The 15,577-nt window shown below is 37.3% G+C and overlaps 1 protein-coding gene across 8 annotated transcripts in view; it reads right to left on the reverse strand.

Moving 5' to 3' along the window:
• Nucleotides 1-15,577, reverse strand: part of PLXDC2 (plexin domain containing 2) — a 416,746-nt gene that overhangs the window by 196,151 nt on the left and 205,018 nt on the right. For all 8 annotated transcript variants that reach the window (XR_016391880.1, XM_089906450.1, XM_022580461.3 and 5 more), the window contains exon 4: nt 4,544-4,613. Coding sequence is in view for 7 of the 8 variants with exons in the window: in XM_089906450.1 (XP_089762576.1) it covers nt 4,544-4,613 (70 nt within the window). In the remaining variant the exon portion in view is untranslated. The remainder of the gene's footprint in view (nt 1-4,543; nt 4,614-15,577) is intronic.

Consider the following 15,577-nt stretch of genomic DNA (forward strand, 5'->3'; position numbering starts at 1 on the left):
CTCCCACCTCCCATTTTCCTCTCATCTTAGTTATACGTAGTGCCCCTGATGGACTCATGAGAAAAATATTATTACTAGTGATGGTTGCAAGAATTAAAAAATCAAGTCCTCACACATAAATCTACTTTTTGAAGCTTTTAAAAGATTACTTTAGCAGCCTAAAATTTAAAAAGAATCAAAGTATTTATATGGAAAGGTAATAAAAGGCAGTGTGATATGCAAAAAACACAACTTAGTGGTACGTTTAATGGAAGTATCTGTACAAAATGCACGGAGGACTAGTTTTATAATGCCTGGAATATTTGTATTCTGACGTATTTTTTAAATAGAAAGATGAAAGAAGGCTTTCAGATTCTGCTGCCAGCGAACCAAAAAATAAGACGGTATTTCCAATTCATCGTGTACATTACTTGTATGGATGACTGAAGCTTTTGAAAATTAAAATGCTTAATAAGCAAAGATTCATTTTTGCAGTTTATAAATAAATGGCCGGATATTTGATTTTTATTTACATTTTAACTAGAAACTTAATTTTACTCACAATGAAATATATATGTATATATATTATACATACACACACAACGATGGGTCACAGTAAATTATGCATATATCTGTATTTTTAAGCTACTCTCTGTTTTGAAATGGTATTGATCCTAGCAATAACACAAGACATTGTCTAAGTTCATTTTAGTCAAAATTAGTGTCTATGTGGAGAGAGAGAGATTTTAAGGAGGCATGGGAAATGCAGAAGCAGTGAGGTAGGAATGAAGGGAATTGTGATTTAAAATGTGCGCTTTAACATTTCACTTTCTTTATCTTAAATCCAACGTAGAAACAGGTTCAAGAGGAATTTGCAGACACATTCAAAGAGAACTGACAGTCAATAGAATATCTCTGTTCATTTCAGTTTCATAGAAACCAATGTGTTCCTACTTAAAAATCCCAGTCCCTGGTCTATTTGCAATGGCCTTCAGTCAATTTTATTTAATCTGACTTCTGGTTTCCATTTTTCTTCCAAGCCTTTCATGGTTAATAACTTTTTCAAGATTTGTAAGATGATGAACATTTGTCAGGTAGGTTTATCTGTTGAAAATCTATGATTCAGAAGTCCTCTTCCAAGCTGTTCTTAGCTTTACTCACCTGTGTCCTAATGAATCCTTTTGGCTGAAAACCTTTGCAAACACAATGATCAGACAACTCAAATGATGTGCCCTTCACTGGCTTCAGGCACTATAATCTATGTAGAAGTATTGAAAACCTTGCTTCTTTCTTTGACTTTAACTGCCTAACCTTACCCTGTCCTCCACTGCCAGATTAGGCCAGATCTGTTCTTTACTCAAAAAAACCCAATACTTACTGGATATCATCCAAGTGTCTAAAGTTCAAAGTATTTTACATCACTCTTCCCATCTCCCCTTCACCAGACTCTTACTCTGAGTCTCCATTTAAGATAAACAGATTTACTTGACAGACCTCCAAATATGCTCAGTATGGGCTCAGCACTGTCACTTAGCTCAGCATCCCCTTGTCTAGAATGACCCTTCCCTCTTCACCTCTTTTCAACCTGCTTCTTTGCCTGCTAAAATTCCACCGTCCTTTAAGGCCAACGGCAAATGTTAGCTCTTTCACAAACCTGTTCTTTTTTTTTTTGCGTACGCGGGTCTCTCACTGTTGTGGCCTCTCCCGCTGCGGAGCACAGGCTCCGGACGCTCAGGCTCAGTGGCCATGGCTCACGGGCCCAGCCGCTCCGCGGCATGTGGGATCCTCCCGGACCGGGGCACGAACCCGTGTCCCCTGCATCGGCAGGCAGACTCTCAACCACTGCGCCACCAGGGAAGCCCCCACAAACCTGTTCTTGATTCACCCAATAAGAATGATCTCCTCTTGGAGCAACTTTCTACTCCTCCAATACTCACAGTCAACCTTGTCTCATTGCTTAGTCATATACTCCTTCCTCTTAGATTCTAAGCTCCTGGAGGAACAACAGTTTATTCTTCTCTGTACAAACCAAAGTATCATGTACTGTGTCTTTCACACAGTAGGGGCTCAACCAATACTGACTGAATAAATAAACAATGGAAGTGTAGACAAGCTATTTATTTAGCTGAAAACTTTTACAGGAGATTCTGGTTCCATTTTGGAGAAACCCGGGTCAATGTCTAAATTATCTCAGTTGTGCCTCTCTAAACAGGGTATAGATTTATATATGCAAGTGCCATACTAGCATTTCTTAAGCAAAAAAAAAAAAGGTTTCTTTACATTAGTGTCTTCTTCAAAGAAGACAGAGATCATTCAAGACACCAGATTTTTCGCTTACTTTGAGGATCTTTTCAAAGAAAAATGGTACTTTGAAGCAGTAAACATGATACAGTCATCTGTTTGGGTTTTTTCCTACCAACTCAGCTAAGGGAAATCTTACTTCATATTGGCTGAATCACTGACAAGACTTTTAAACATAAAATGATTTGAGAAACAGAAAATGCAAAGCTGCCCATATTTTCACCACTGTGTGTACAGATTTTGAACAAATGTGATTAATAATTCACTTTTAAAAATTCAGTGGAACACCGGTAACCTAAGTGTCAGAAAACATGCCTAATATTCATATTATAAGATAACCATGCTCATATCATACTTTAAAGATGTGAGCGGATGTGAGGTAATCCATGGCTTATAGGGGCAATCTTTCAATTTACCTTTCTTCTTTCCATTCAGTCTTTCAACACATTAATTAAAATGTCTATTAAATGCCTGGCACTATACTAGCACAAAAATACATGGTGAGCTCATAAAGACATGGCTCTTGTGTAAATTTTACTTATATATAGTCCTTTTTTTACACAAAATGTAATAGTTTCTGAACTGAAGCCATCGTTTTTCCCTAAAACCAGCTCTTCTGCTTAGAGTTGTAAATTTTGCTAATAGCATCATTTCTCTCCCTTCCTTTGAAGCCTCAGAATCAGCAAGGCCCTCAATATTTGTCACACAAACTACTGCAGTATTCTTCCTATTATGTGTACTAACTTCAGTTTTTTATACTTTAAAGCATTACAAAATATCTTGGTTCAGCTTCTTACATTTATTACTTATCTAATTAAGGACGATTGACTCAAATTGACTCTTGAGGCAGTTATAAAATTGTCCCAAACTACTTTTCACATCTTAATATTTTTTGTAAAGCTACACCCAGCTTCATTCAAACTCAATTATTTACTATCTCAAACATATTCCACCAATTTCCTCTTCTGTATTCATTCAAGATATTCTTCTCTGTGACCTACTCTTCCTTCCCTACATAATCACAGAAATTATAACTTCCTTCAAGAAATATCTTAAGTAATAATTTCTCTATAAAGTCTTAAAGGATTCTCACAGATGTTTACAAATATCTACAAATAAGATGTTTTCAAAATACAAATATCATCATTTGTATTTTTTAAGGAACTCCCACATTCTGCTTCACTTTGTCTAATAGTCCCCTAGGCTACAGAATCCTAAGGCAGAGGTAGCTTTATTTACCAGTGTTCAGAGATGGTACTCAGAACTTTTATTTGCTTATTGGTATTTCTGATTACAAATCTTCTTCTGAATCCTACATATCTTCTAAGTCTTATACTGAAATATGGTAATAGCAACCAACATGGTTCCCATACCAAGCAGAAGACCAATAATAAAACCCAGTGAAGGAAAGGGACTCTGATCTGTGGTGCTTTGGGCTTGGGCCATCCACAGACTTTTCATCACATCTATGGATTTCTTTTAACTTGCTTCTTTACTTACTCTTCCATTTTTATGTTTTTCTCTCATTCTTCTACTTTCTCTATCACTCCATGTTAGGCAAGCAGTGATATTCTCTGGCATTTTGCTTATTTCTGCTAGTAGCAATCAAGGATTAAATTTTTCTCACTCCTGGGATATACTATAAAAAATGATAATTGCCTTTCTAGGCTATTGCTAATCTCTAAACTAACCTCCAAAGTTTGTGGAGAAAAATAAAATGAAGAGAATTCAAACTGAATTTCAGTGTTTATTTTTTAAACTCAAATGAGTTGTCAGTCAACTTAGGTGGCATAAAAAGGGGGGAAAAAAAACCCAACCAAATAACTAAAGTTAATATAATGTGGTTTTGAATGTGAATGTATATATTGATATATAAATAAATTTATATCGATCGACTATATAAATTAAAAGAAAATGAAAATACTTCCACAGCTTTCTTAAGCACCTTTTCTTTCTAAGCTCTGTTCGCTTTCATGCAGTGAAAGCACGGAAATCATTTTCCATATTATCAAAAATGAAATAAAACTTGGAAAGAAAGCAGAGATGAATCTAAGCTGAAAATTATTATAACTACATTTTTTTCTGCAGAAAAGTTTTCCCAATAGCTATATTCTTTCTTAGGTTTTATTTATACCCATGACTTTGTGATATAAGACAATGGTTTTCCCAATAAATGTCCCTTTTGAAATATGGAGTAAATTAAAGATAGTAACTGTAGTGAAACTGTAGATAATTTAGAGTGAATGGGTAGAAAACCACTTACCCCCAGTTGCCACAGTGATTTCACGTAGGAAATGGCCATAAAATGGAAAATCGAAGGACAGATTCACTCTCTGCAAGGAACAACAACCAGAAAAGAAAATCAATAATGTGCATAATAGTAAATGTAAAATGAAGAGTCTTCTACCTAAAAAAAATGATGCTTCTACTTTGCACCACTATTATTGTAGTTGACTATTAGAACCTGAATCTTGGATGGAAAGAAAGATTTTTTCCCCTGGTAATTAAATGTTTAAAGTATGTGAAAAGAATAAAGTTTTGCTGTTGTGGTCTGTTGATCTGTTCTTCAGTTACAAGGGGAATCTAGAAGTTTCAACTCTGAATCAAGCTATTCTCTTTAACATCACCACTGCCTCTCAGTTGTCCACTACAAAGTAGGTCAGCCATCAGAATAATCTTAGGGTTCTTTTTAGTTTGATTAATCTTCTCCAAAATAGTAGAGCATGTTATCTGTCAAGTTTCACTGAATTTAAAAATATATATATTTATTTTACAAAATTATATATTCAATTTATCTTCTGTACATCCCAGAACAAAAGGTAATTTTACGGAACAAGATATTTTGCACCTACAGATCTAGAGCTGCAGATATTTTTATTTTTAAGATACGATAAACTCCCCAGATTCAGTATACAGATGACCCCTAAACAACAAGAGTTTGAACTGCGTTGGCCAGTTACACTTATGAGGCACTTTTTTTCCAATAAATATAGTATCTGTGTTTTCATTTTACAGATCTTTAAATTATCAAAGTGTTGAGAAAACTTTGATTAGAGATCACAATATATGAAATCAAAAGAACTAGGGTCTGAGTCCTGATTCTATCCAGCCCTTGGGTGAGTCATTTGTCAATTTCCTTATTTTTGAGGCAGAGATACCAGTGTGTGGATTTTCAAATGTGCGGGGACTGGCAGCCCTAACCCCCAGTGTTGTTCAAGGGTCAACCGTTTTATGTCCACTTTTAAAAGCACAGAATCAAAGAATAAAAAATTCTGGTTACTAGAAAGCTACTTTTACTTTGTATAGAGGAAAACTGGAGAGACTTAGAAAGTTCATAAATTTTGCCCCTCTTTTTTCTAAAAAGGGATCTGAAGCTTTGGATATATATATTTATAATATATCTTTATATATATCTTTATATAGATAGATAGATAGTAAGATAAAAACAAGACACAACAAAGCAAAACAAAGAAAAAGAAACCCTAGATTTTGTGTATGTTTGAAATGATATGAACCAGATATATTATTATTAGGCAAGAAACAAGAAAAACAGGGAGCTATAACAAAGGTGGTTAGCTGAAATAAAAGGATCCATAGGGAAATTAATTGGCTGATTTAGAGCCTAATAGCATGTACAAACCACCTATAGTAAAAGGTTATTATGTTAAAATTCAACAATTTCTATATCTCTCCCAATATACAAATTTAAAATAATAGAGAATTATATATAGCTAGATTAAATTTAGCTCTTTCCAATTGTACAAATGATTGTTTTTTTATATCCATCAGAGATTTCTAATGACTTATTTGGCATGATATTAATCATTCAAAATTTACAGTGACTTTCAATTAGGTTTTTTTTCTTTCCTTTTTAATGAAAGCTGCATCTTCAGAAAGGGTTTATCTTCATTTTTATTTTATGCTGACTAATGGGAACAACAAAATATATTTTCACTGCACTAACTGAAATGAGTGGTTACTAATAACCCTAACATAAAAGCTTCAGTAGCAAAATCATATATTGCAAAGAAAAGGTCAGACATAATTTTATAAAGGCATTTGCTGTAGTACACTGTTCTCCATCATTCTAATTTATTTCCACGCTCATGTGCAAATCAGTAAAATTTACAGCCCTTTGGCATTCTCACTTCCAGAATAAGAGTTTGGTTTAAACTTCTATCACTAACATATCAAAGATGAGCCAGAGGAATATGACAATTTCTCAGCCACAACAAATGTTTAAATATTTTAGAATAAAATTGAGATAAACAAATATATAAGTTAAAGACTGTTTTTGAGAAGTAAATAAGTTCTCAAGGAAAAATTGCTGATATATTATCCTGAAGCACAACATCAATGACTGAAATGTTTCCCTGTTTAAATGACCAGATACCTTAGTTATCACCATGGCCTGCTTCACACTAATAATGGCAATGACAATTTAGAAAGGTGTTACCTTCTCAATAGTTGTGAAATCTACCCATTTCTCTCCAGGTACTACTAACACCCTTCCCCAAGTATAGATCACTTTTCTTTTTTTTTTTTTTTTTTGCGGTACGCGGGCCTCTCACTGCCGTGGCCTCTCCCGTTGTGGAGCACAGGCTCCGGACGCACAGGCCCAGCCTCCATGGCTCACGGGCCCAGCCGCTCCGCAGCACGTGGGATCCTCCCAGACCGGGGCACGAACCCAAGTACCCTGCATCGGCAGGCAGACCCCCAACCACTGCGCCACCAGGGAAGCCCAGCATAGATCACTCTTATCGTAATAACTTGCTCACAGGTGTCTTGGCTCCATTTTCCCTGGAATTCATTCTCCATACTGTCTAGCATATCACCGCCCCCCCCCACTTCAAATCATTCAATCTAGAATCCCATTGACCCTGGAATCATGCCAAAATAGTGAAAACGAGTTCTAAGACCCACCACTAACTGGTCTCTCCTACCTTAAGATTCTCCCTTCATATTTTCTGTTCAGGCCAGCCTTCTAGAATAACTTTTAGTTCCTTGAAACTGCCACCCTTAACCCTGGGCTCTGGTACTTCAACATGATGTCTCTTCTGACTGTAATGGTCTCTCAACCTTGGCTGGTCATGGCTCCCATGTTCTTTAAGCCTTGGCTTAGTTTGGTTGGTACTCCAAACCTGACTTGGAGTAGATAATTTGTTTGGAAGGTGATCCTAGGAAGCATTTGCTAAAGGAGGTGGGAAAAGTGAGACAAGGAAAAGAGAAAAACTAGTAACAGCTATTGGATGTGTTACCACTATAGCCAGGTCTCCCCTTGGAGACCTTCTGAGAAAGAGTGGGGGCAAAATATGCCTCAGAATCATCTCATTGGAGGTTAGGAGGCTGGGCTACTTATCCATCAACTTCTATCTCCTGTCGATCAAAGGTGCTCCTGTGCACAGATGAATCCCCCCTTCCCCAGGATTACCCTTGCTTACCCTCAGGCAGAAAGAAGAGCCACAGCACTTGATCTGAGGAGTTGCTAGTATATTAGAAGCTGCCTCCCACAGCTTCAAGTGAACTCAGGGAGGCAGAAGGGATATGGGGCAAAGCATCAAGAGGCACCGCGAAGTGTCACATCCTCAGAGTCCTACCGTGACTTCTTAGCCCAAGTTAGACTTCCTACTGTATCTCACCTAGCATTCTCTCTATATACATGCACACGTGAAACAACCACATGGGGTTCAGATTTTAACTGCTTCAGAATGAAACTCAGCATCAGGGTGGTTAAGAATGGCCCCAGTGGGAAACCAAAATTTAAACCCAGATTTGAAAGACAACAAAGGCAACGCTCTTAATTACTGAGCTATTGAAAATAAAGTGATAAGAAGTGTCACACTTAAAGGCAAATTTTTGAAAATTATCATCCCTCCTTAAAACACATACAAACACAGACACACACACACACACTCAAACACACACACACACACACACACAAACTACTGAAACATAAAAATCATTAAGCACTAGAATTTCATGAAGGGCTTTAAGCTAATTTATTATATATTCAGTATAATTACCCTCTGGGTAATTGGATCATTATTTTATCTCAGTATGGTATATAAAACAGGCATGGGCGGGGAGCTAAAGGAAAGTTTTATTTGTTCATTCATTCATTCATGCAGTCAGAAATCATTTATTCAACACCTTATATGTACCGGGCACTTAATCAGGGTCTGAGCATCATACAGTAAGTCCCACCCAGTTTCTTCCTTCAAGGAGTTCAGAAGATGGTGCAGGAGAGCAACATGGAAGGATAAACAAGTAGGACCAGGCAGGGTCAGAGTAAGGACCCAGAGAGAACACCTAACCCAGAGGAGATGGCATTGAAACTCTTTAAAAGGAATCACCAGAAGCTAGCCAGATGAGACCTGAAGGCATGGGAGTGGAAGGGATTGTGAAAATATATGTAGAAAGTAAAACTGGAAGGATCGTGATTAATTGTACATAAAAGCTGGGAGCGGGGAAGAGCTGTCTAGAATGTAGGACAGGTTTCTAGCTGGGTGACTGGTGGACCATAATCCACCAACTGAATTGATGAATACAGGAAGAAGAGCTATTTTGGTTAGGTGTGAGAAGGCTTGCTGTGTCACTAATTAATTACATATCCTTTAACTATATAATTAAAAAAAAACCCCAAATTATAAATGCCACAAAGGACCCTTCTGAAATCAAAAAGGCTAACAGAACCCTGGACATTGTCACAAAAAGCCACTGTAAACAAAAAAAGAAACGTAATTTTGAAATTTAGTTGACTTAATTGATGTACATGACAGAAATGAATGTTTTCCTATCTTGGATCTCATCCCATAAGAAATATCTAATGTAAAAGGAAGAAGCATTTCGGAAAATTGTCATGTGAAGGCACAATAAATTAATTAACAGGGCGAAATATAAAATGAAAACTCAGAAGTGAAATTTTAACAAGCATGTGTGGCATAAATAAAATCAATTGAATTTGCTAATTCCTTACCCTCTGCAGAAAGGAGGGGTATCATAATTTTGAGACAAGCATAGGAAGTATCACAGGGGGGAGAAGAAATTTATGAAGCATGCTTTGAAAAGTTTGCAGAAGCATATAGATAGGTTCTAGGTGGTCTGTTGCAAATTTATGGCAGGTACAGCCATGTATGACTGTGACTTTTAAAACCACATCATGCTCCCTCACAGCTATGCCCCGCGGAACCACTGCTGGGAACAGACTATCAGAGGCAATTAGGGCCATACTCAGAGATCTCTAAGTGTGTCCCCACCTCTTACTGCCTCTTTTACATATTTTTCTTATGCCTATCGCCATCTGGCTTCTGACTAATTATTATGATCTCTGCTAATTCTTTCTTAATAACACAAGAATTATAAACCTATGTAAACACTATTCCAGGTTTACTTGTTTGCCTATTTCTCAGTGGTATTACAAAGATAAATTAATTAGTCAATGCTTGTAAGACCTTGAAGACAGAAACTATTAGGTTAAGAATCTGGAGTGGGCACATTTATAATCCTAAAAGCCATTTAAAAGGTCATTAATAAAAACTGCCTTTTGTTTTAAGACAGCTTCTTATTTACAGTAATAAGGTTATACTTTTCTGGTTCCCCCAGCCTTGATTTCATCTTTATAAAGTATAGTCTTGATGAAAGCAGCTTGTGGGAAAAAAATTAGTAGTAACTACTCTTTTAGGAACTGCTGATCTCTTGAGTTCATGACAGCAAAGGGTCCAGAGAATATGGGCAGTATCCATTTATTTAAGAATAAATTCATGGATTAATCATCAATTTCTATACATATATTTTAATATTCTATTTTGTTTGTTTGTTTGTTTTTGCGGTACGCGGGCCTCTCACTGTTGCGGCCTCTCCCGTTGCGGAGCACAGGCTCCGGACGCGCAGGCTCAGCGGCCATGGCTCACGGGCCCAGCCGCTCCGCGGCATGTGGGATCCTCCCAGACCGGGGCACGAACCCGTGTCCCCTGCATAGGCAGGTGGACTCTCAACCACTGCGCCACCAGGGAAGCCCTGACATTCTATTTTTAATCATTCAAGTCATCTCATGTTTGCAGGGCACATGCTTCTATCTTGAAGCTGTCACGTCGGTGGGATGATGATGGTGATGATGATGACTGACAAAGTGAGATTTGTGTTGTTTTTTCCAAAGACAATTTCAAAAGTTAGACGAAGTCAGTTTATTTATGTCAAATATTAACTTTGAGAGGAAATGAAAATTTTAAGAAAAGATACTTTTTGTTTTATTTACATAGATATTTCTAGTGATACTGGCTTTCATCGAAATACCTGAATAAATTATCTTATTTCCAGTAATATTTATATCCCTAATAAATAAAAATGATTGAATAATCCTTATTAGATAATTTTTGTATATAACTATGAATAAATTTAATTTCCTAATTGGGATGTGACATATTCTTCCATAATGTACAAAACATTCTTGAACCTGAATAAGGTCCACATAAAATTCATTCACCTATAAATGCTTAGAACAGATTACTGCAGTCCTTTGTTAACCACAGACACAAATTTTAAAATCTTCTTTTAGTGGAAATAGACGGAACTTTATTTTTAAATTTTCAAAGATTCTTTTCTAATTTTTGAATGATCTAGCATGGTTTTAGAGTCAGACAGACTTGAAATTACATGCCAGCTTTGGTCCTTTGTAGCTGTGTGATTTCGTAAATCATTTAACCTCTTTAAGGCACAGTTTGCTCATCTGTAGTCAATACATTTCTTCAAAGGGTTATTTTAAGGATCAAACGACCAAATGACACCCGGACCTTCATAAGCACTGAGTCAATATTATATTATGTACCTGAAGGCGTCTAGCATAGCAGTAGTTCCTTAAAACTCATTTCCTAAATAAAAACAGCTCCCTGTTTGACTCCTAATAAGTAGATGGAAATGATCTGACATATGTTGTTTCTAATATCAATGCAGGCATATTCCTTTTCTAATAGAATCATATGACAATTAGACATTACGTTCCTCAGCAACGTTATGATGTTTTCAGCTTTGTTATATTGAAATAATCATAACTACTGTATTTACTGGTGTTAGGAGAATGAAATTAGCATTTAATATATCAGACATTATGCTAAGTATTTTGCCTGCATTTAGCAAGTATGAATGCTAAAATTAGGTGAAAGTATGACAAGAAACAGGATGTTGATATGCACAAAGTATCTTCCCAAAAGATACTAGATAATTACCAAAGGAAAAATAGTAAGTTTACAGTGAAGAAACAAAATCTGGCAGATATCACCTTAAGCAGGTGATCAAAGTTAACATCACCAGTCACATTGACATCACGTACCTCCTGGTGTGATGCATGATGAAGGACAAAATATCATTCCCCTAGTATTCTTGCCAAAAATAGATACCTGTGTTTAATCATGAAGAAGCAGTAGACAAACCCCAAATCAGGATCATTGTACAAAATAGCTGGCAAAGACTCTTCAAAATGTCAAGTTCATGAAAGATAAAGAAAGATGGAGAACCTGTCATAGGCTGGAGGAGACGAGACTAGATTTGACAAATAAATGCAATGTAGGTCCTAGATTGGATTCTGGATAGGAAAAAAGATGGTTTGGGGACAATTCACAAAATGTGAATAAGGCCTGTAGATTCATTAAGAGTATCACACCAACATTAACTTCTTGGTATTGATGATTGTACCATGAGTATGTAAAGTGTTAATATTTGGGGAAGCACAGTAAAAGCTGTATGGGAACACTTTCAATAATTTTTCCAAGTTTATTTATAAGCCTGAAAGTATTCCAAAACAAAACTCTAGAAGGACAAGTAATAAGTTCAAACCACCAGTAGTAGTAGAGCCAGGATTTCAATCCAATATGCTTGACTCCAAAACTCCTGAGTCTTGACCACGATATCATTCTATCTCCCTTCTTTTACACTAGGTGATCCTTTTCCTACCTATTAACAGACTTTCTATAGCTGTGTTTTTCCACCTGATACTCTTAACATTGTCAGTGACTCATATTTTTGTTCTCAGTAGACATAACTTAATTTTCTTTAAAGTTTAATAACAATGAAAATAGCTAGAAAGCTGCCAGGTGCCTGAGGCAAAAGCCACACACACAAAAATCTGAGGAAGGTACAGAGCAGTCTTCTCAGATGAAATGCACCGAATCACAGGGACTAGTGCCATGCTGGGTGGAGCTGTAGTGAGCTGCTCACCACTGAGGTCTGATGGTAACGCGGTGGGTCCCTTCTCACCAGATAATGGGTACAGCCTGAACTACTCTTTTTTGCACATTTGAGGATCAGATGCTTCCATTTCTTATCCTCCAAGGATAGATCTAAGGGCCTATTCTCTAAACTTACAGAACACTGATTTATTTATTTTTTTACAGTTGTCAATGGTAATGGCCTTTCACTGGTTATTCACCTATTTAACAAATATATTCACTTATAAAAGTAACATAAACTGAAAGATAGTAGAATGATAGAAATATGAGTGTATATATGTATATGTATGTAGATACAGATAGAAAGATTTAAATCAGTAAGTTTCCACAACAAGCAACTACTAAAGAGAGAAAATGTACTATGCAGAGGCATTTCCATGTGGTTGACAGAAGTGCAAGCTTCTTTTGTATACCCTAAAGTAAGATCCTGCTTCTAGGCCATAAAAGAGCAGAGTATATTCCAGAAATAAAATAACTGCAGGGCAGGATGACTTGAAACAGTTTCACCACGTAGGATTTTTACAAAATGCAATTTTAAACAAACTCTCACCCTCCCGAGAGGAGTGAACAGGACATGGGTCTTTAATCCAGTGACTTTAAACACCGGAAACCTAATTAAAATATCAAAATGTCCATGGAAAGGGACTAATCAATATGCAAATATACAGGGAAGGGAGTGGCTCCTTTTAGAAATAAAGCCCATCAACTGAATTGATTTTCTGAGTTAGAAATTCTAACTGCTTCAGCACTTTTTTCATAACAGAACTGAGAACTTAATTAACCCCACATATTGAATGACACTCTGCGTGGGACTACAGGTAAATTAGAAAACAAAATGTAAACATTTTGCAGTTACCTGATGCTTGCTCATATGAACTTGAGATTAAGTGAATTATCATCATATCTTTTGAGCTCTCCCATTGCACGGTTCCCAGAAACACTTGGCTTACAGTAGCTTGCCTATACTTGCATGTTTTGAGAATCATTCAAATTAATGTGACTATTTACCATTCAGGCGGAGTGCAGAACATAAGTCTGTTCAGGGGCACAGAAAGTAAAACAGGATTTTATAAAGAAGCCCTGGGAGGGCAGGTAGGGGAAGGGGAGAACCAGACGTCAGTTCTGAATTTTTCATGCTGCTCTAGGAACAAGGCAGTGATTCTACCAGGCTTCTCAAACCTGAGTGTGCAGGGCAATCACTTAGGGTTCTTGTTTAAAATAGATTCTGATTCAGTAGGTGTGGGGGGGAAGGGAGCTAAAATTCTGCATTTCTAACAAGCTCCCAGAGCTACTGAGACTGCCCCAGGAATCCCACTTGGAGTGGTCAAGGCTTTATGTCATATAAATGGTCTTTGAAACTCTAAAACAGTGCTGTAAGGAAGCTTTGACAAGAGTGAAATGGGTTAAAAGGATAAATAGACTTGATTCCGGACAACATCATCTCACTTCATCTGTTAGCACTCAACTGACCTGAAATTTTCCATTTAAGGAAGTAAAGGATAGAGGTACCTCCTAGCCCAGCACCTTTAAAGCAATGATTTGCAAAACCTCTTTGCAGCCCCAGTACACCTGAGGGCAATGACACTGGTTACTTCCTTGACCAGGGACTTGGACAGGGCAGGAAAAGTATTCCTATGAGTTCATCCTTGACAGTTTGAAAATGTCCTCCCTTGCCTTGGTTGATTATAATCTGTCCTCCCTTCTTTCCTGTCACTGGAAAATGACTGTTTTAAAGTTAAAATGCTCACATGACGATGGTTAGTATCGATCTTAACAGACATCAATAGAGCTGTAGTAGCCAGGGTTTCAACATTGTACAAATGTTAAATCATTCCATTCTGGTAACAACCTTAGAAAGTAGGTACCATTGTCATCCCCATTTTACAGCTGAGGAAAGTGATTAACAGACAGTAAACAACAGACTTCAAGTCACCCAGCTTATAGCTGGCAAAAGCGGGGACTCACATCCAGGCAGCCTGTTTCTAAGTCCACATGCTTAAACACTATATCAAGGTGCCCCTCAACTGACATTGAAACAGCAGGTAAAACATTGACCAGCTGAAATTGGTTTTGCTCCCTTCAATCAGGTTGTTGATTAATCAAACCTGGAGTTATTTTACAGAGGCAGCAGTGCGCACGTGCAAGACAGGAACCCAGGCCTCCAAGCTGACCCTGGAACTTAGACTCTTCAGTCTACAGAACTCAAAGAATAGAAATGCTTCCCACTGGTGCCCTTTATGAAGTGAGAATTCCTTCAATAAGGAAAATCCAGTTCCCAGCAGCACAAGTAACTTGAGACTAGGCAACCAGCTTCCAAGTTTGAAATTCCCCTAACCCCTTAAATTTCGCCCCAAACTTGGATCTGAGACAGATTTAAGCCCTGCCTGCCTCCCAGCCATTCAACCTGCAATAAAGCTGTTTCCTTTCTCAAACAAAGGTGTCACAGTATTGGCTTCTATGCACATCAGGCAGGGAGTCCTTGCTTGGTAACAATGTGTTAAGATTTGGAATTCAGTGCTGGCAGAGCTCCTGGGAAGGATGATTAAATCATTCAAAACTTGACTACAGGTTGAAATCAAAATTTAGGCCAGGTCCAATTTTAACTCTTCAACCTCCTCTGCTAACATCTCCTCTTTTATTATTATTTTTTTTAACTTTTTACTTGGAAATAATTTCAAATTAAAGTTACAAGAATAATCCAAAGAGCCCCCTGCATCATTTATGCAGATTCACCAGCTTTTAACGTTCTGCCACAGTTGGCAATTTTTGGATTTTTCAAAAGCTAAGTAAATTGATGCCTCTGAACACAGCTTCCAAGAGCTGCTCCTTTATCCACCCTACCCGTATCTACAGTTTGCTCTGCAGGGATCAGGGCTCGGGTGCCTAAACTCAGCCTATCTATCAGGAGCAAAACTTACTTCGCATTTCTTCTCAGAGAGTGGCTGCATAACAAGAAATTCCTGGCAATTTATCATTAATTGAGAGTGGCTAAAAGTGTTCTACTTCTGGTCCCACTGGAGTGGAACAGAGCACCTTCAGTGAAAAAAGGATGAGACACCTACTTTCTGGGGCTGCAC

Source organism: Delphinapterus leucas, chromosome 2 (assembly GCF_059928025.1).
Source record: "Delphinapterus leucas isolate spDelLeu-1000000601 "Yukka" chromosome 2, BTC_Dleu_Yukka2, whole genome shotgun sequence".
Classification (NCBI taxonomy): domain Eukaryota; kingdom Metazoa; phylum Chordata; class Mammalia; order Artiodactyla; family Monodontidae; genus Delphinapterus; species Delphinapterus leucas.